At 36.5% G+C, this 22,403-nt stretch overlaps 1 protein-coding gene across 1 annotated transcript in view; it reads left to right on the top strand.

Annotated features, from left to right (window-relative positions):
• Nucleotides 1–20,162, top strand: part of LOC139121876 (focadhesin-like) — a 39,873-nt gene extending 19,711 nt beyond the window's left edge. The window contains exons 11-14 of the mRNA XM_070687138.1: nucleotides 13,756–14,040; nucleotides 17,959–18,249; nucleotides 18,655–18,730; nucleotides 19,357–20,162. Of these exons, the coding sequence (XP_070543239.1) occupies nucleotides 13,756–14,040; nucleotides 17,959–18,249; nucleotides 18,655–18,730; nucleotides 19,357–19,436 (732 nt within the window). The 3' untranslated portion in view covers nucleotides 19,437–20,162. The remainder of the gene's footprint in view (nucleotides 1–13,755; nucleotides 14,041–17,958; nucleotides 18,250–18,654; nucleotides 18,731–19,356) is intronic.
• Nucleotides 20,163–22,403: the final 2,241 nt, after the last annotated feature.

Here is a 22,403-nt window from a genome sequence, read left to right as displayed (position 1 = left end):
ACATCGCTAATACCATTTCCTTCTCTGCCTGAAAGGCAGCCAAAGTTTTGAGAAAACCATCTCATATAACAGACAGAAATCTGAATTACAATGTGGAATGAAAAATTTGTGGAATATCATAATTAAATAAGGTTAGTCAAGAGAGACTGGCTCAGTACAAGAGAAAAATCTGTTATATATATGGTACTACACAACGGAGATTGGTTCAGTCACCAGACCTTGAAGATTGCAATCTTGAAGATGGCCTTAATTGACAGACCGACTTCCCAGGTTGCTAGAAAGGCGCTTGATTACTATGGTAACGGCTTTAGATTGCGTAAAGGGGCAGGTTAAGCAAACTGATTAACTGTTCAATAATTTCAAGACAGCCTTTGCAGATTTCTTGGTAGGCATCCTACATGGCCAGAAAACAACCAATCTAGCCAGAAACACTTCCTAGATTGTAGAATAACGCATACTATAGCCCAAACAAGGGATCATAAGCCTGAGGGCAGATGACCATTTGCCGATGTGTGAAGGACAAATGTCTTCTGTCTTGATGGTACATACAAGTACATTTAGTTTCTGGTTTAGGTTATAATATTTTCATTACATGCCTCTCTAACAAATTTTCACACCAAATTTTTAGGTTAACCTGCAAATGGCAATCATATGCTTTATTTGCATGTTAGACAAAATCCATTAAAAATAGAACAATTTTCATTATCGAATGGTAAATCACAGTTATTTAGCTCAATCGATATCTAACATACAAATTTTCTAAAAACTGGATTTTTTGGTGTCAAACATGTAATTTGATCATTTTAAACCTCTAAGTTGTCAAGTGTAAAACAGTTCCACGTTACTTTCAGTCAAATGATGACAATGCGGCTTGCTAGTAGTCATCAACAAGTTACCATTATATTGAATCCTGTGGGGCACACTACATTTGATATATGAGGCATGAAATAATGTGATAGATTTGCCAGACAGAAACAGAAACACTGCTTTAATGGAATGAGATAAACACATCCTGATCATGGAAGTGCAGGTAAGCTTCAATGCAGTGGACAGAAAATTGAAAGTCTTATAATGCACATTTAACTCATGGGCAGCATGGAATTGGAAACATGTTTTCAACATTTTATTTTTATTTGAAAAAAGACAACCATAATTGCAACAGCATTCACATCTAGAAGATAAATACAAATAAAAATCCTTCCACAAATGAAACAATCCAATGGTACAAATTATTAATAGAGTGATTTCAATTCAGCTGTCATCAAGTGACTTAAAGCAATAATGTCTCCACATTTCCAGATGATCTGTGGGGCGAAACTTAGTCCAAATAAGTGTACTGATATTCCCAAAGATCAACCGAGACATTTACAAATGTTTAGACTCCTAGGGCATTATACTTTATTTCATCATTGATAGAAGTAAATGTTGGTGGCATACCTCTCTGAGTGAATTAATTCCTTAGCAAATTGAAGTAGATCAGTAAACATGAGGATTGTTCCCAAAGATTATGAATGAAGTGGTGGGGCCTGAGATTTTGTCGCCACAAAGGTAATCTGAACTACTGGAAACATTACAGGTTTTAACTAAGACAAAAGACCGAACAATAGTCATTGAAGGAAAGTGATCTCCAGAAATATCGTGAGACAAGCACAGAGCATCATCAGAACAAAACCAACAAAGCCCTGCAGAGGGATTTATTGCGAATATGATTGAACTATCTCGTGAGTGACCTATTATATATTGTATCCATCATCACATAATGTGACAAGTGGGAGTAGATATTTTCCACACAGGAATTTGGCTCTGTTTGTTACTTGTGTCAATTTGACGAAAACAGTGCGACTTGCGTCAGTGGAAACACCTATCATAGCGTGTTTTGCTATTTCATGAAACATATGTTACTATTCTAAATTTGACATCAACTAGAAATTCACACCAACAGTGTGACTTGTACATTGTGGAAAGAGCACAGGTGAATTACTGATTTAGGGCATTGATACCACTAATAAGGCATTCATATCATAAAATATGATAAAATGACATCATGAATGTGACCTTCGCAAACTTGTATTATGTGTAAAAAGCATCAAAAACACGCCCTTCAACAACCCTCTCTGCTGATACAATTTTCAGCGATTTGAATTTAAAGTAACTCGAGATCTGCTTATATAAATGTGCTATGTGACATCAATGCATTGTTATGTGTATACAGTATACATGTACCGTTTTCATTTTGATTTGGATCAATGCTACAAGAATGTACCGTACACAAACCTTGATGGTGGATTAATGTGATTGGGATCAATTCGACAAGAATGAATCTGAAAAGCTGACATCAAACCTTGACAGTACCGGATTGTGGTTGGGATCATGTTTGACAAGAATGAATCTCCAAAGCTGACATCAAACTTTGACAGTGGATTAAAACAACTACAATAGTCCAACTGTTGCATTTGGCATATTTTGATAGCTTTACATATTTGATACAGTAAGGAATTTTTTCAAATTGTTGGCTGATATTTGTGTGCTTAGAAATTCCATATTTAAAATTGAACTTAATTCCAGAAACCAATGAATGTCAAAAGTTTGCCACAATGAGGTAGCTTTCACTTGATATGCAGTATGTAAAAGATAATGTTTTTTAGTGATATTCATTCAACCCTGTACCGGTATGTACATGTATCTGCAATATGCTTGCAACACAACTACATCTACTCTATCTCCTGACTATAGCTCAACTCTTGTTACCTTTGTGGTAATATGCAACGTACATATAATTTTATTCCCAACACAAATCAGAAGTCAGCATAGTCTATGGGTGACATCATTCATGCTGAGATTGGACACGACTTTGCTGTTATCTTGCACTGGACAAATGCCTCACTTCATGCATTCATGTATATCCTAAACATTTACACTTTCATGCCCAAAATCAAAACACGTGACACGCATAAAACCAAAAATAAACCTATTCAATGCAATGATCATTAGTTGCCATAACACTTAGCAAGGTATTGCTTTATTACTTGCTTTCATTCACTTTTGATGGATGGGACAAATGTTGAGAATTTATGCTACAAGAAATTGTGCTTGTTGCAACCAATACATACATTATACACAAACTAAAAAGCAAATGTCTGCATATCATTGACAAGGACTTTTCTCTTTATTTTGGTCAAACATTTTATTGTGATTTCCAAGGTAGGCTATTATCATATGTGAACAAAAAATATTGACATTATTTAATTGTATGTAAAAGAAACGAAGGAAAGAAGAAAAAGCGTTCAGTATGCATGTTTTTTTGTAATATTATGTGGGTGTGAAAAAAAGTGTTGTGCATATATCTGCTGGTAATAGCGTGTAACGATAATAAGGGAAATGGTTTCTGAAATTTATGACTATTAAATCATATTGTCCAGATGTAATTTGCGTGTAGATTATGATGTATTGTGTTTCCCAACTGTGCTTCTGCGGCAACAGTTGCCAAGGTGATTGCATCACTCTCTGGTAGTAGTTGCCATGAAACAGACAGGGATGGTGATAATGTATAACCAGAAACTTGGTAATGTACTAGCTTTGTACATGAACATGCAGTCTTTGGCATTTTATAATTGTACATAATGTGTCGGTAATCTTCATTTCTTTTTTGTGTATGTGTAGTCGCCATGGCAAATAATTGCAACAGTGGTTTATAGCAATTGGTAGTGATTTAGAGTGTAATTTCTTGAAATATGGGCTTCAATATAAAATTTGACATTTGTTTTTTAACGTTTACCCAGCTGCTACGTAATCATATAAGAAATACATGTCATAGTTAAAATTGTTTAGCAATACTGGTATTTGGAGACTTGTGTTTGTTGGCTCTTTAGAATGACGATGTGAATTTCTGTAAAATGTTGAAAGTTCAGACCTATATATATTTGTAATGATAGGGTTAAAAGTCAACTTCTTATCAGAAGTTGAGGGTCTACCATGACTGTGGTATCTGCATCAAACAGTGTGAGGGCACTTACTGGTGCCAAGATTTTTTTCGAAGCATTTACACAGCTTTATCAGTGTACTTCTTGACATTTCACATTTATGGCGATCGCTATGCCTACATGTAAGTTACAATCAACAGGACATCAGCAATATATGCCATACATCATTCTACAATTAACAACTCTGATAACACCAGTGACAATTGATATCGCAAAGTTCTCATTTGCAAGCATTATCTTGTTTGCAGAAAGCCAGCGCTTGGTTTATGGAGCTTGATTTTGTCAATCTATGTTTTCTTTCAACACTGCTGATAATACTCTTAATGACTGATGGAGCAGAAGTGGCTGGTTCAAGTCAAAATTTGCACTTTACTGTAAAATGGGCTTATCTAGTGGTAATGTGAACTAGTGGTGCCAACCTGTCTTCAACTTAGACATTTCATAGTTGGCATACAAAAATTTTTTTGTTTCCCGTCATTGTGTGGGTCATGTTAAAACATCCCCGTCATGACTTTCTTTTAAAGTTTTGATTTGGTTTCAATCCCAGGATGCATTATCTGCATTAATGTACATTGAATGGTGCTACACCGGAATAAAAAGGACGCGATGCGTTCTACACACTCAGTACGCCCAAATAATCACGTGATGCCGGTACAAACAAACCCATATGCGTACTAACGCGTATGGAAATACACGTACGTCTATGCGCGTTTGCGCACATGGCTTTGTTGTGTACCGTGGTCGATTCGAATTCCGGGTTTGACCTATTGTGAAAATGGAACTATCAGAAACCTAACGTCAACATTGTGAGTTCATGTTATGGATCAGGTGATGTCTTCAAATATATGTTCTGAAATGTTCCTCAGGTTTGTTTCTTTCAGTGGCAGCAATTTTACCTTATGGCAGCAATGTTTGAATTCCCTCAAAAAGAGGGTTGGCCATTTTTCATTTCTAAAAAAGAAGAAAAACAAAAAATTCGCATGACAGATCTCAGTCGTTTGTTACACTTGTACATGTACCTTTGGGGAATGTGAAGTAACTGAAGCTGACTCATGATCACAGGTTGTTGGCCAGCACATCACTTTTAATACAGGATGACAGTGTCATGTTGATGTTCCAGGTCTTGATTCTTGTTCTGCATTTTCGTGCCTACAGACTTTCAGAAGTATGTTGGTTTGTTTCTTGATAGTATCTGATATGGCCATCTTCTGGCAGTCATTTTTAGCTCACATTTGGTATGTGTATATATACCAAAGAGAGCTTATATGGTAGGTTGGCAGCATCTGTATCGTATGTATGTACATGTATGTATGTTGGTATGTACGGATGTATGTCCGTCCACATTAAAAAATCCAAAACTGCAGCACCTACCGGTACAGTACCATCTTATTGTTTGTGTATAGGTATACCCAGGGTTGGAGATGTGACTTTGTTCAAATGAATACATGTATGTCAATGTCAAAAATATGCAAATGAGGTAAAAAAAGGGGAAAGTCCAGCAAAATCCGAACACTCTGTAACCTAAGGCCAGATTTGGTCAAAACTTGGTGTGCAGTTTCTTTATAGTGACTTTGTTGGATTTGTTGAAATTGTGGTGAAATTTTGATAGTTGTGTTTTTGGGACAATTTCTCTCAAGTTTGGTGAAAAAATGCTTCTCTGAAAGCACTTGTCGTATTGCCTTAAAACTTGGTATGCATGATCCTAGGGTTGGCCTCTGTCAGATTTGTTCAAATTGTGGTTAAATTTTCATATTTGTATTTTTGAGGCAATTTTCCCATTTTTGGTCAAAAAATCATTTTTCCCAAAGTTCTCATTGGATTGCTTTGAAACTCACTACTGTACTCTTGATCCTAAGGTTGTCTTCTGTCAGATTTGTTAAAATTGTAGTGAAATTTTCATATTCGTATTTTTGTGGCAAGCTTTCCCAATTTTGGTCAAAAAATCATTTTCTCTTGATTAACTATTCTGATTGCTTTGAAACTTAGTATGTATGTACCTGAAGGCAACTTTAGTCGAAAGTCTTCAAATTGTGGTGAAATTTTCATTGGGGCTGCAATTTTCGCATTTTTGGTCAAAAAATCAATTTCTCTAAAATCGCTCGGCTAATTGCTTTGAAACTTGGTATGCATGTTTCCAGGGGTAAACTAAGTTAAACATACTCACTCTAGCCTACCACATCGAATCAACTGTGAGCCAAGTGTCATTTAATTTGGCGCGATGTTTGCGATATGGATATCCATAACCATTACTCAGAAATTCCAGGACTGATTTTAATAAAACTTGGCCCAAGGATGTAGTACTATGAAATACAGATGGACGTCAATTGCTCTTTTAAATTATGTGATTTTGCAACCTTGTGGCCATTTTGTTAGCTCATGTGTTCACACACGTGAGCTTTTGTCGCAGCGATGTCTGTCTGTCTGTCTGTCTGTCTGTGTGTCTGTGGGCCGGATATCTCAAAAACGACTCATCAGATCAGAATCAAATATGGCACATAGATTCAGTTTGCAAATGGCAAGAACTGATTAGTTTTTGGTGGGTGTGGCTTGCATACATTTTGCTTATTTGCATAATTAATGATTTTAGAAAAAACGGACATACATTGAGAACGATTGCACACAATTTGATGAGATTTGCCACTAATGATTATCACACCAATATATATCAGCTGTGAAAGACATTAAGGGGTGACATGAAAGATGATTGCTAATTTGCGTATTTAATGAACTTTTCTTATTAGGGACATATATCTGAATTGACAAGATCAAAATTGACGAAACTTGGCATGTATATGGAAGATACTATGATACAACATTCTTGACAGTCATTAAGCATTTTTACTTCAGCCAATTCCTAGTTTGCATATTTAATGAACTTTCCTAATTAGGGATACATGTATATACTGGGATTTACTTGATAAAACACGTGAGCAATTTCAGTTCATATCTGGTTTCAATTGTCATCAGGCTTGAGCCATGACTCAGACATCCCAAGACCAATTTCCTTTGAACTTGGCATAAAGACAAGGTGCTATATATGACATATAGCTGCATATGACTAAGTATACTTACCATTCAAACATAATTTTGTGCATTGTTTTAACTTCAATCCAGTTACATCAAATCAGCAAAACTACAGGTTGGGACTGTGTCATTACAATGACTTGATTTTTCCGTTTTACCCATTAAAGCAATCTCCACTTGAAGACATTCTGTATTGCAATGGCTGTCTAAGCTAGGTCATCAAAAATGTTTCTGTGATGTTCTAAATACTGGTTGATGTACTGATTGGAGCTTCAGCAACTGCAAAGACTTATTCAAATTCATGGCGTATTGCATTGCCTTTAGGATATAATGTTTAATTTTACTGTAGTACATAATAGTGACAATCAGCTTGTCAAAACATGTCTTTTTTTGTCAGTGTGCACCCACAACTTTAACTTTGTTTTTACCATGTTCTGCTGTAGCCTATTTATTGTGTGCCAAAACTCTGAATATTGAAGTGTAATTCCTTTGGGCTAGTAATTGACTTGAGTTTTATCTTACACTACTTATTACCTCCACAAGTTCTACATTCTACACCACAAATACATGTACTTGTTATACATGTAATGCAGCTGAATTCTTAAACTATAATTGCATTCAGAATATAGTAACGTTTCATCTCTTTTGTGATTGCAGGTAAATCTGTTAGTTACAGTGAATATCACAAAAATGTAAATATTTTTTCACAAGAGTTGTTCACTAAACCATACAGTAAATGTTAGCAAAATCTGCTGTTACTTGAAGTTGGTAGTGGTAGTTTGGGTCGACTATTTACTTTGGTGATGTTGGTACAGGAAAAAATTGTCACAGTATAAACAAGGTACATGTATATGTGCATTTGGTGCATGTGGTTTTATCATATTGTATGAATTTATGGCAATGAAGACGTAATCATGCTATTTTTGTGTGTATCAGAAATGTCTTTGTCCTCTTTAATATTTCAAAAGGAAATGTGGGAGTTATGTTTTTTTAATCTGTACTTTGAAGGTTTGAAAATGGCATTGAAATGTTTCTATAAGCTAGCTTACTTGATGAAAAGACATGATTACAATTAGTACACTATTTAAAAGAATTTCAATAAAATTGTTTTGAACTGAGGACATGATAGATATTTCATTGTATGCCCAAGGACAGATCAGCCTGTTCATTTGATATTTACAAAGTTTGCCAGGGAGATATGTAAATTTATACTGTCATAATGGCAAGGAATTATATGGTTCTGTTTTCATCCAAATATCATGCATTATTTGCAGCATCACCACTATTTTCCTCAAGTTGCTCAGGATCTCTGCTATACTTTTAACTCTTCAGTGCAGTAATATCCTGCCCCGTAAAAACTGTGACATTTTCATTTGCCGAGGTGTGCGTTCCGGACTGAGAAATGAAATTTCCTGCTTAATATGTGTAATGCCGGAAATATCCCATGCATGATACTCTCAGCATTTAATCTCTCTTTCTGATTCAGTTCATGATCATGCTTGGGGAAATTCATTCTCCTTACTGCTTTGATTGTACACTAGGGATTAAACAGCACTTTGCATTCTGTTGGCGTAGGGTTGGAAATGCTAGCATTGCCAGTGATCTTGAACCCTTCGCCCTTTGGTTCAATGAACATGTCGGTTTGTTCATTTCACGCTATCCATCATACATCGGTACCCGGTACATAAAATGTTCTTTGAGTATGTCAGCATCGGTTATCAAATGGCCTTGTCAAGTCAGTGGTGATTGTAATGCTGGTGGAATACACATGTGCTGCATCTTACAGCTGCTTGTATACACTGAAGGACTTAATTGAACAAGCCGATCTACAGTTTGAGTGTGCATAATGGAACAAGTCAATTTGTGGTTTTATTTTGCATTTCTTCTCAGCATGTGAAGCATGAAATCAAAATGAAATATGCAAAAAAATCCCTTTTAACTCAGAAGAGGTAGTGTCACGATCATACTGATGGATTGAAGCATTTCTCGATTTATTCAGAACTCTGTATCAAAGGCTACACTGCAAACCCCTTATTAACTCACCAGAAAACTTCACGTCCTTGATTGTCGTCACTGAGAACTTTCAGTGCGCAAAAAAGAGTTTGATTGAGCCCAAGTCTGTGTGTGTTTGTGCATCAGTGCGTGTGCTCTTGTTAAAAGTTAATGACCATTTCTCAGAATTTTTCCAATTATTTCATTGGAACCTGGCAGAAAGATAATTACTTACTTCATCAACTCAATAACCACTTGGTCAATCGACCATTAAAAATATCATAATCATGATTTTACAATGGAAGAAATGATGGATGAATGAACGGACATTTGTGTCTCATTTGCAGGCAGACATGATGGAAATTAACTTTCAGGGCCCGATCAGCTGATGAATAACATGGATGTAAATGCTGGATAACTTGTTGATTTCTTGGCATTTGAAACAAACATGTTTTTGTGTTGAGCTAAAAATACTGGGCGATTCAAATAAGATGTGATAAAGATCAGTGATCCAAATTGTGATAAATTATTGAGTTAAGGAGACTAGATCCACTGTTGAAGGGACTTAGAATTTTGTTATCTATGAACTTCACCATCATTAAGACTCCTTAAGTCATCAGTTTTGTTGTGTTTTATATATTTTTGTGTCCAAATTATAAAATATTTCTTGCTCTACCCTCAAGGTTATGCTGATGACCAACACAGTCATTTGCATGCCCGATGTTATAGTTGATATTTGAAATCTCATCCAGAGTAGAATATTCATTTCTCAATACAATATTGTGTATGATGTGTTGTGTCTGCAAGGCTAATCCTTTGTCTCAGAAGGTGAAAATTTACATTTTTGATTGAACAGACAATGAAAATCATTTATCAAAAAGATACAGTTTTAAGAAGAGAGTAAAACTGTGATCGATTATAAATTTCTGATTTGTACAGTACCAAACACAAACGTAGATGTTGACTAGGTTGGAAACATCAGCCTTTACTAAAATTGCTAAATTGTTTTATTAAACATGACTCCTGACCATGATTTTTGGGTGCCAAGGGAAACCAATAAAAATACATTTTCACACTCTTTGTAGACAATTTGACTGTGTGGCAGATCAACTAGCATTTACAAAGCATCATAAATTATAGAACTGGCTGTGCATGGTATAGATTTGTCTACTACAGCAAGTGTAGTCTGGATATACATTTAAACCCTGTTTTGTTTAGTGGAGTTGCATTTGTGATGCCAAGTGAGGTACAGTACAATTCCTTTACAAAGTGGAGCTGTTTCAAGGATTTACTTCATGTGTTTTGTAAAGATTTTTTGTTTGAAAAATACCCTTGGAATTACCAGTATGTGTGGATTGATGCTCATAGGGTCAGTTTCATTCTCCTTTGTTCATTTCATGAAAATAGCACCAATAGTATCAAAATGAGAACATGAATTACGTGTGTATCAAATACTGAGCATCTACTATTAGGATTTTGATTTGTGTGTAAATGGGATCAGTGTGAGACAAAGTGAAGCAAATACAGTGTATAATATCATAAATAATTGTACACGTATGTTTTATATTTCTCAGCCAAACTGATTCATCTTGTCCGAGATTATACAGTCATACCGAAAACAAAATAATCAAATCCCTTTTGAACAATCAGCCAATGCATAAGCAATAAAAGTAGATTTTATTACATTGTTGTCCAGCTAACGAGTAGTTCACATATTTCGCGTAAGCTGCCACACCATACGGTATTCCATCAGACTGCTGGAATTATGTTTTCATCTTTGCAGACACTGACAGCAAGGGTCCCTCAAGTGACAACACTTTGTATCATTTTCAGCATCATCCCTAAGCATAAAGCATATAGAAAGACTCATTCTGGCATGGTACATGCAAAACCCAGACAAATGAGTATAGCATCAGTTACAACTTTTTCATTCAGTGTAATGTTGTCAATTTTAGAACCCATTTATATAATATTGTTTGTGAATTACAAGCGTCTGTATCAGTCTTTTTGTACAGGTGGGGTCAATGTTAATTACAGATTAGGAAAGTTCCATTGATTCCGTCAGACCACCATGAAAAGGGGGTTACTGTATGCTCCACAGAAGTTTGAAGGAAATGTTCAAAATAAAAATGAGATAATGCATGTTGCTACACCAACTGCATCCCTGCTCAGAGCAAAATTATTTCCTATTCAATACAGACTTCAGAAATAGAGTCACCTTTGACAAGCACTTGCAGCTTTTCCATAGCTTGAAGTATGCCTTCTTTGAAAATGTAAATCAAATCAATTGACATGAAATCGATCGGGGCATAGTTTACTTGAGGAATTTATATCGATTTAAGCAATGTTGCCGTGAAAAGAATAGAATGAAAAATTGTACATGTCGTCAGGCTGATATGGAGATCAACTTGTTCACTCACAGTGACTGTTGGCAATCCCTTCATGCCTACTGTGGTTGTGCGATAAGCAGTCGTGTAGTATTTATTTTGATATAGTGCTGTATGTTTTAGATTCTTGTTATGGCCAAGGTCTGCAAGGCTCAAGATGCTAGGTGCATACTCTGAATTCAAATATCACATGGTGCTACTGAGCAGAGCCAAAATGACATGAGCAGCTGGTGAAAGTCTATGAAAGTACATCTCTGATGGGATGAGATATCAAAGAAGTATATATAGAAAAGTTGACAATGTGGACTGAACTGTAATATAATCCTTCCATAGGACAAGTACATTGTACCTTTCTGCCATTGAAAAATAAGCTACATGTAGGAAGATAATCAGGAAATTCGGTGATAAAAAATTGGCACTCAATTTTCTGTTTTAGTGGTTCCTATGTTACTAATGGCCTACCTTATTCATTACTACTGTATAAATCGATATATCTTTCATGATACATTGTATCCCAATGGTGCAGAAACTTACATGCTAGAGTTCACTTGTACGTGATGTATAAATAGAATTGCTATGGCCGTCAACTGTATGGTCATTCACATGCTTATTGAGCATGGCAAAAAAGTCTTTCTTTGTCAGCAGAGTGATTTCAGAATGTCATGCAAATCAAAGGGAGAAAGGCACTTTTACAGGATTATATGGTCATAATTTTTTTATCCTCGGGGAAGTCCCTGACATTTACATGTATGTCCATCAGAGCAATGGTTTATGAAATATATCATCTGCTTCACTTATGACAGTGATTGACTTGAAACTGGAAGACACAATCTTTTGAACAAACTTTCCTCAAGGAAAACGGAGTACCATTCTCTCTCAAAATGAAGAACAAATTCAGGTCACCTGCATGAAAATTTTGATTCCAGGGAAATGTATTATACGGAAAAAATACCAATGTATGAAATTCAAAATGGCTGCTCTCCTTATGTTGTTAAAGGGACATAAGCTGTAACTCAGAACTTGTGGCAAGTTTTTCAGTATTCTGCTTCTGTATATCAACTACCGTGTCTGACCCTAATCCGTTTGTTAAGCTGAAATTTTGAGTATTCTTTTTATCAACACAGCTTGTATGTGTGTAACGATCATTGTTTATTGTTTTACAAATGAATTCTAGTCCAGACTTGAAGAGAATTTTCAACAATAACAATGTAGATTATACTCATATAGGTTGTGTTGATATGCTAAATACTTGGCATTAAATTACAGTTTAGGGATTCAATGCAGACAGTGTAGGGAAACCACAAAACAAAAGTTCTGAAAAAATAGCCAAAAGATACAGCTTATGGAGCTTTAAGTCTTTATGGTGAAAATTGAATTCTTGATTTTCACAAAAATAAGACCGTGAAAACTTCAGTTAGTCCACTGCATAGCTTCAAAATGAGCTCACACAAGTGGAATACCAGCAAAATTTTGAAAATAAAATGGAAAGTCCAAATATCTGTCCCTGAGGCACATTCTACCTTAAAGCCAGAATAGTTAAAAATCATAATTTCTTGTAGATACCAGAAATACGTTCTGAGCTGATGTGTGCTCCAGAAACTGCAAATCTCACATTTACTTTAACTACCATGACTTTTTTTGACATGTATAACACACGATCAGTTTAAGGTGAGTGGTGATGTAAAAAGTACCATTTAACATTTATAAGGAAGCAAAAAAAACATCAGCCCTTTCCCTCCATGGATGTAACTTCTCTTTTATCTTATGAAGTTTTGAATGGTACATGTCTTGGCTGACAGGATTGTATTTGAAACAAAGCCTAATCGAAAATTACAATTTTTGTGCTGAATTGTTAAGAAATACTTGGCCTCAGTGTTCCTGAAACCTCATAAATTTTCTTTAAGCTTGAAGCAATTTAGTCACACATACTTGTGGTGTAACAAATTTGCTGGAAACTTTGCACCAAAATAGTTTTATGATATGATTCATTAATAATTGTTAACATCTTTTTGAGGATAAAAGGGCTGCCATCATCTTGTAGCCATTTCATACAACTTTTCAGATGTGCAAAGCCAATTTATTGAGACATGCTGAAATCAGACTTCTCTTCAGATTACTGTTCATAGAGCATCATTTGTTTTGTGATTTAATCAAATGTGACTGACTTGCACTATTGCTGTTTTTCTCTTGTGGCAAAAGGATGACTTCACTTCAGAGACAAAGTGTATGTCCAATTGACCACCCCTAGAATGGTACATGTATTTTCAGACACTTACACTTACAAATGCATGCTATTTTTTCTTTCAGGATGCGCAATGTGACACAGAAACTGAAGGTCACTTTATCCTAATTGTTTTTTATTTAATTCCCAGGGAAATCTCTTGAAAGCGACATACATCAGGTGCTACCTGTTTTCTCAAGGCAAGCAACCAATAGCATGGCTCAACCCTTGTATAGATGTTGCCATGGCTACAAGCCGGAGCAGTACCCATCAGACTGTGGTGTGGTGGTTTGCCAGTTCTTTTCACCAGTGCACAACTGTTCAAACAGAGCTCACAGGCACTATTCAGAGGATGGATTGGTTGCTAGAGTTACTGGGACATATTAAAAATATTGCTTACAAGAAAGAAACTGTATCTCAAGAAGATTTACCAACAGTGAGTTTTTATTGCTATCAAGAAATATTATGTTACTGAATTATGATTAGCAAAATAGAAAATATCTTTAAAAACACTGTTACTTGACAACATTTGATAGAATTCATTTAATGAGAGTTATAATAGATAAATTATTTCAATGTATATTCTTGAATGCTAAAAAAATTACAGAAGAACTTTGCGTAACCACAAATGCATTGAGATCACAAAAAGCTGCAAATTTGATCTAGCTGCATGCACTTATGTTTGTCTGTACATGCATTGTGTCCATTGCCAGGTCTGATTTAAAAACACCAGATCTAATAATTTTGCAAAGAATATGATATGAATTTTAACAATATGCTCATGATTTGAAAGTTGCAAGGTAAGACCAAAACTACAACAGATATCATAACTATTACACACAATTTAAGTATTGTAGATCATCATTGCTGGCGCAATAAAACTTGGAACACCGAAGTCCCTATATACATAGGGAAACCGCTGGCAATATCCCTATATTGCCAAGTGATTAGCCAAAGCGGTATCGCTAGTGCATTAGATCATCTTACAGTTTGTTTATCGAAAACACTGCGGGGTGCCCATGCTGTGTCTCATAGACAAAACACCATAGCAGAGGCCGTTCATTTTGCGTGAACGATGGTACAAGAAAGGATTGACGTTTGAGTAAAGTTACGTTGGTAAATTTCGATGAGCAGGGAACCTGTTGAAGCAACCGTATTTGACAGACTTTCCCTCAAAATGAAGAAAAAGTGCAGGTGAGAAAACGGTAGGTGCTGTCATGGAGCTCGCTATCGTTTTGCTTCGTTTCGTTGTGCAGGCGTGTCATCATAAATGCCGTCATTTCCACTATCTCACAAAAATTGTAAATTACACCCGGCATTGAGGTTATATGTGTATTTTTAACTTTCCTTTATATAGAGTGATCAGCTTACGTCGAGGTTTACAATCAGCGTCTCTTTCTTATATATTGTACATGAACCTTTCTCACGTTTTACACCCATCGCGCGATGAAATGTCATCTTACCTCGAGCATGTACTTCGACAATTTCCCGTCTAGCTGACAGTGTTTGCTTGAGTGAAATTCAAAGTCGCTAAATTTCTAAATTTGTTTCGAAGAAACCGGTTTTTCGACCGGTTTAAAGTAGATGCGTACCGGTATTCTAAGTGACGAATAGATAGTTGTGTAAATAACCAATGGTACCGGTACGTTATCGGCCGTGCACCGATGTAAGTTGTAGGTAAAACTTCCAGGCTTCAACGTTCTTTTATCCGACATGTCGTAGCGAAATTCTGTGAGAACTAATACTGACAAGGTTTCGGTTTTCGGACAATTTCAGTGTATCAGCTGATTATCAAGTTGAAATAAAGCGCGAGCGTGGATAGTCCGACTCGTTGCTGCTGGCGCACGGCGTGGCGGGGAATCTATGTTTCAAGCATCCTTCAACTGTCGGCCATAACCTCTACAGTTGTCATTGACGGCTTTCGTGATTTTGAAGAATAAAGTAAACCGTAGATAAAGCCAGATCTTTATCGCGGCTTTATTTCTGAAAACCTCTCCTCACAGGCAAAGGCGATGTACGTATGCCGGTATGTACACCCACAGGCCTGCGGAACGTTTCGCTGATCGTCGTCGGATGGGAAGTGACTGACACTGTGAGGCCGAAGGCCGAACCTCGGTACTGTATAAGAATACCCGTGAAAAGTTTGTTTACAAATGTCAGATGGCGGGATTCACAAGCATAAACTTTCCCATGGTTTGCGTTGATTGCTTTGTTGCCAGATAGCTGAAGTTGTATTCACTGACAGTATAAAATTTACCTAACGGTTAATGGTTGAATTTAGCGGTTGTGGGGTCACGGGGTCACTCGTCCACTCGCAAAGGCTTTCGGGAGTAAAAAAGCTATTCAAAATGGCGAAGTGGCAATGCAAGTGCGAGTACTCGCCGGACAGTTAATTATCGCCCATAACTGGCAGATTTGAAAGAAATGCTGTAACCAGAGTAAAGATTTGAAAGTTTGAAGGTATTTCCGACCGGTCGATGTAATTTTTTTTGAGGTAGATGCTTTATTTCGTTTGTTTCGGGCCACCGGTCGATTTTTCATGACATACCTTGTTATTCTTATACAGTACCGAGGTTTGGCCTTCGGCCTCACAGTGTCAGTCACTTCCCATCCGACGACGATCTACGAAACGTTCCGTGGGCCTGTGGGTACACCCTGTCCGACTTTCGGCCTTGACATTACACAAGAAGTCATAGATCAGGTACATTTCTTTGCGTGCGTCGGATGATATCATTATTAATAGGGGTATCCGATTGAAGTGGGCACATAGTATTCTCAAGAAACATACGATGTATAAGGACAGTCTAAATAAAAGTGTTTCAAGCATATCATCAATTGCGAAGAACGCTGAAATGTTGCAGCTTTTAATCGCCATGGCAAAGTTTGTTTTTGACCTGAACGTATCCATCTAGAAGGTAAACTTGCTTTGACCAAAAGTTTGAAAATGTGTTTTCTAATCTCCCGCGGCATGGCCCGCAGACAGTGACGTCGACGTTTCGTACTTCGAATTCTGAGAGCTACATCAAATCGCCATGATCAGCAGACAAGAAATCACTATTTTCAACACAAAGTACGTGGTACGAACGTATAATCCCAAACAACTGCATTCTCGCGAGCCAGACCATGATTTCCGCTCCGCTGACCTACCAAAAAATTAACGGGTAGCGCTAAGTTTGTTGCCCTAAAGAGGCGCGTGGTTTACGACGATGAAACAACGGGCGAGTTGGTTTCGGGCAAATCTGATTAAAATCAGATGTAGGTTTCCTGGTCTTTGAAATTTATCAATGTAACTTTACTCAACATCAATCCTTTATTGTACCATCGTTCACGCAAAATGAACGGCCTCTACTACAGTGTTTTGTCTATTAGACACAGTATGGGCACCTCACAGTGTTTTTTGAAAAACAAACTCTAAGATGATCTAATCCACTAGCGATACCGCTGTTGGCTAATCACTTGGCGATATAGGGATATTGCCAGCGGTTTCCCTATGTATATAGGGACTTCGGAGTTCCAAGATTTATTGCGCCAGCATCAAAGTTGCTAAAATTCTGAAAGATTGTTGTGGCAATATTTTACTGAGTCCATATTGCAACTATTAATTGTGCAGTTGCCAGGTAATATGAAATCTTCTTTTATTTATAAACCATTAAAGATATCATTTCAAAATTGTTTGGTGTTACATCCATAAATTCTATTACCAAGAGGTCAAATACTAACCTGGTAATAAGTGTTTCGAAACAAAAGTTTTCTAAATTTTGTTCAAATTTTCCTCAAATAACTGTTAAGACATTTTCTTTTGTAATTAAGAATAAACATCAGATGTAACCAGTGAAGTTTGGATCAGAAAGTCAAATTATACACAATTTACTGATATTTGAAATTAAAAATTGCTGCCATACCCTGCATTAATTACCAAGGCCAAAATCAAATCATCAATTTTAAAAAATCATAGATGGTGAAAACTTCATGAATCCACACCTTCTGGTAATAGGCTGCAGAAAAGTCTGAAAACAAACGCATAGGTGTAACTATTTTTTCAGCTTCCAATACTGATACATGTACCTGTCTGGCACCACTAAATCTCAAGTTTAATTGAGAATTTTGTTGCTACATGTATATTCATCAAGTGTTTTGTTATTCCTCTGTCTTCAGAGTTGTACTTTGTAAATTATTAACACCAAAGCCAAGAAATACATTAGAAAATTATCAGATCTCTCACTTGGTACACGCTATGTACTTAATTTATCAATCTAAGGTCATGAAATGCCTTCACAAGGCACCATGTCAACAGGGAAACTGTTAAAAACAATTCTCACTTCCAGTTTTGTAATTCATCATCACACTTCTGTAGGCTTTAAAGTTCCTGCTGGATATATTCGCTGTTGCCGTTGTTACATGGAGTGCAAGAAACGCCCACTTATCCCTTGGATTGGTATCATTTCAAAGTAATGTGTCTGGCTCCCACGAGGAAGTGTCTAATGCAGCAGCAATGCTGAGCCCACATCGGTCACTTAACTTTCAAGATATATTCTCTGAAGGAGAAAATGTAGAGAGCTTTGCCATATCAGGCATGAGATCTCTGCTGCCAAATTGCCTACAGGTGTTGCTCTCTAAACAGCCGTGGAATCAGCACATAGATAAGGTGAGTGATGAGTGGTGAATTGAAGTTCAATGATCTCACATCAGGTCGAGACGTACTTTGCCTTCCCCTAAAAAAGCATATCTGCTAGTGAAATTGTAAACTAGTCAATGGCATATGTTCAAGTGAGAACCCTACAACTTTTCTCTGTATTTCTTGTTTAAAAGAATGTTTGATAGATGAAATTTATCAGACTTTGAAATGTACATGTTCTAGCATGCCAATATGATTGAAGATGAATTTCGCTGTCTGAATTTCTTATGGAGGAATTAATAAATAGTGCTGAATCAAATGGTAGTAAATCCAAGTAATAAGAATTTACCAAATGCTCATTAACATACATGTTTTTTCAGCAAATCAAATAATTTTCTAAACTTATTAATTTTCTTGTTTTCTTTCTGTAAACAGGTACTTGACTGGTTAATTGTAATGCTGGATACTCAACAATCTGTGTTAACAGAGACATGCAGACATACTCTCAAAGGTAAACTGCTCTACCATGGAACTGAAACACTCTACTGTACATGATTTACAGCAGTAAATGTTTGTGACATCTAATTCACAAAAACGTTCATTTTCCAATGTCTTGATAATATCAGTGCCTTCAGTTGATAGATTCTCCTACATGAATGATAACATATGCAAATTGCTGACATGTGCCATTTCTGCCTTCATCTGTGTCACACTTCCCCCGGTGAAAGTGCTTAGCATTTATTCCTCATGGATTGTATCAACTGTACTACCATTCACAGTAGCATATTGCATGTCAGTCAACATTGAGTAAGAAGAAATAGGGTTTAGATTCTCTAGGTACCCTAACATTCAACACTTTGAAAGTCTTTTGAAATTTTTGGAAATTGAATTGGTTTGTAGTCTGTGCAGACAAAATCTTCGCTTTCATATAAATTGATGTCTCTCTGTATGTGTGTGTTCATTTGCATTGCTCATTTCTCAAAACTTCATCTAATTTCTTGGTCATCTTGATACAAGGTCTATGAATTTGTATTGTGATACAATCCAATATGACCTCCTAGCAGCCATCTTGTTTCAATTTTTTATGCCATTTCAGTCTTCATTTTCACATTTGTGAACCAATCCCTATTTTTTCAGACACGCTATGTGCACTCAGACACCTTACTGGATTCAGAAAACCATCACACTGGACACGAGCGTTCAACTCTGACAACTGATGTTACCAGGAGATAGTGGAGTTTGCGTGTTGATGACATAGTTGGTATGCAGATGGAGCAAAGAAATTACATCCTTTCACCTCTGGCTTCTATTTACATATAGACAGATTCTACCTTACTGCAATATTGGGGCCTTCTCTCATTAAACTTTGTTTTTTATGCAGGTAGCTGTTTTGGTAATGTCGTCATTAAAAAAGCAAGTGTGGGAAAACTTGATACCAGCGTTTTGTTCTCCAATCTAAACTAGAGCATGATTTATGTTGTATAAAATAACAATGTCCACGTTGTAGCAATTTATTGATATGACATTGAAACCAACCACTAGCAGAAGCCACATCAGGCTAATTTAAAAGACTTTCTGTCTGTTTCCATAGCAATGCAGAGGGAATGAAATACTGCATCCATAATGATTTAACTGAGTTTAAACTTCCATTTGATGTCATTTTTTTTCAAATTGACTGAAAAAACTGCTGAATTGCTATACTTGGTTGAAAATTGAGTTGTTTTCATTGCCAAATGCCAGAATATTTCAAGAACAAGAGAGTGCTATAATCGGAGTTTGATTTTGTCATCAGAAACAAGCTTACTACCATGGGCATCTTGGAATGCAAGTATTTCACTATTTTCCTTAAAAACTTTGCCCTTTGCATGATTTACAATGAAATGTATCAGAGCAAGTCATTAATAAAGGTAACAATTATGTAAATGAAATACATGTCAAGTTAATCTTTCAGTATGGAATTTGTAGTCATGTTTCAAGGTACAAGTCAGTATACATGCATATGATAGACAATTAAAAGAGTGCACACAAAACAAGATATTGTCAATGAATGAGGTGATGTTAGATGTTCCGAAAGGAGTGGGCTGATCCTGCCCACTGATGATGTCATTTGTCAGAAAGAGGTCCCTTGATGGCTGATGAAGTCCTTTATCAGAGAAATGTACACTCATTTTCCACCAATTTTGGATAATGACAATGTCCCCCGAAAGATAATCATCCAGTAAATAGAGATTCATCTAAGTTATTTTGAAATTAAATTTTGAAATATACTTTGTTTGATTGATTCAGGGTTTATTTTTACATCATGAAATCATAATTTTGCTGCTAGACAATGATTCATTACTGCATGTGTGATATTAGTCATTTTAAAGACTATGTACCCCCGTAATTAGTTGAAGATGATTTGATGATGGGATCAAATCGGTCCTTCAGTAATATAATGATGTCATGTGACACAACGAATTATGAATGAATTTGAAGTCTGTGGCTTCCAAGTTGTTCGCCAAATAATGCAATAAACCACCTCCAGCAACGGGTATGCTTATGAGATTTTGACCGGTTCACCACATATACGAACCATTGATAGCAAGTGCATATATGATATGAAGGGAGCTAGTAAAAACCAAATGGTATACCCGATGCTTACGTGGTTTATCGCCTGTATATCATTACAGCATATTTAAATTCTGGCGTGAAACCTTCGAAAGTGAATTTTTCTCTGAGAGCTCGCGTGTGTTCCTAGTGTGCTGTATCGCAAGTATACCACTGTTATTTTCACATCTCAATCATCTGATGGCTGTATCTTGCCATAATTGCAAACCTACAGTCTAAGAACCTGTAGAGAAAAAGATAAATGAACAACACTGCAACTTAGAAAGCTGGATGACTGCGATATCCAAAAATATAAGAAAATCATGGGGAAGCCAATATTTCAAATAGATACATTATTACCTCAGTGCCAATTGGGGATATTGAGTGCATTTAGCTCAGCACATGAAATGTCCATTGAACAGGTCCTTGCCATTCAAATGGAAATGCTCGATTGCATTCCTCGAGTTCCGAGTTGTCCTCACGTTGACCTCAATTGTTGCCTGAAGAGAGGTAATAACAGTCGTCTGCATTTAATAGCTTGTCTTACTCAGGTCATTAGTTACAATTGTTCATTATCGTTATCCACGAGTACCCGCCACGTGATTAGTAAACTGCTGAGAGGCAGGGTAATCGAAGATGAGAGCTTCTAGGTTGTCAGTCACAGTCACATCTCCATGCGAGTACGTCAGAGGTTATATACAGAAACTTGCCAGACAAGTTGGCTGTAAGGCTTAATTTAGCATTTACTGGTAAATTGCGCACAGCATGGTTCGCTGTATTTTGTCTTCATAATGCTGTGTAGTTGTATAATGACTTCATCAATTTTATATGTGTGGTTAGTCTAGCCATGCCGAGATCATTTGTAAGTGTCACGTTTTGATAAACAGTTTCAATCGCGAATTAATGGAGCGAGCTAATAACTGATAGTCAAGCCCTACAAGTTGCCATTGGACTTCATTAGCTGCTCTCAAATTCGTTACTCTTAGAATATCCTTTATTTTCACAAATCTGTCGGAAATGCATCGTTGCACTCGATCGGGGCATACAACGAAATCAAGAATCGTTTGAAAACAAGATAACAGAATTAGGACGTCCCAGAGGTAAACCGTATACAATGTAGGGAAAGTTGAAGCGCAAATATGGTACGTGGTGGTACCAGGTGTCCAGAATGGATATGAGTACCAAGCTAGCAAATTATACGCATCTCGTTAACTTCAAGTCGACTTTTGCGTCGAGAACTTCCGTACAATTGGTAAAAACCGTGATATTTAAACCGTTTTGCGGATGGTTGAGAAAGACAACCCACTTGGTGTTTTGAACGCCCCTAGGTGTGTGATTTCCCTAGTTTTTGACATATAAAAGATTGGCAACAGAGAGACTTTCCTCAAACTTTTCCCAAGGAATCTGTCAACCATACTATTACAAAATCAAGAATAAAAATCGGGTATCACTGTTCAAACGTTGGCACCACGGAAACAAATATAACCTATTAAACATTTACCGATATTTGAAATTCAAATGGCCGCAATTCCTCTGTTAACTATTGGGCAAAATTAAAGTTTGATTATCACAAAAATAAGACGGTGGAAACTTTA

Source organism: Ptychodera flava, chromosome 21 (genome assembly GCF_041260155.1).
Source record: "Ptychodera flava strain L36383 chromosome 21, AS_Pfla_20210202, whole genome shotgun sequence".
Lineage (NCBI taxonomy): Eukaryota > Metazoa > Hemichordata > Enteropneusta > Ptychoderidae > Ptychodera > Ptychodera flava.
The sequence above is the reverse complement of the archived record's forward strand: the minus strand, read 5'-3'. Positions and strand labels throughout refer to the sequence as shown.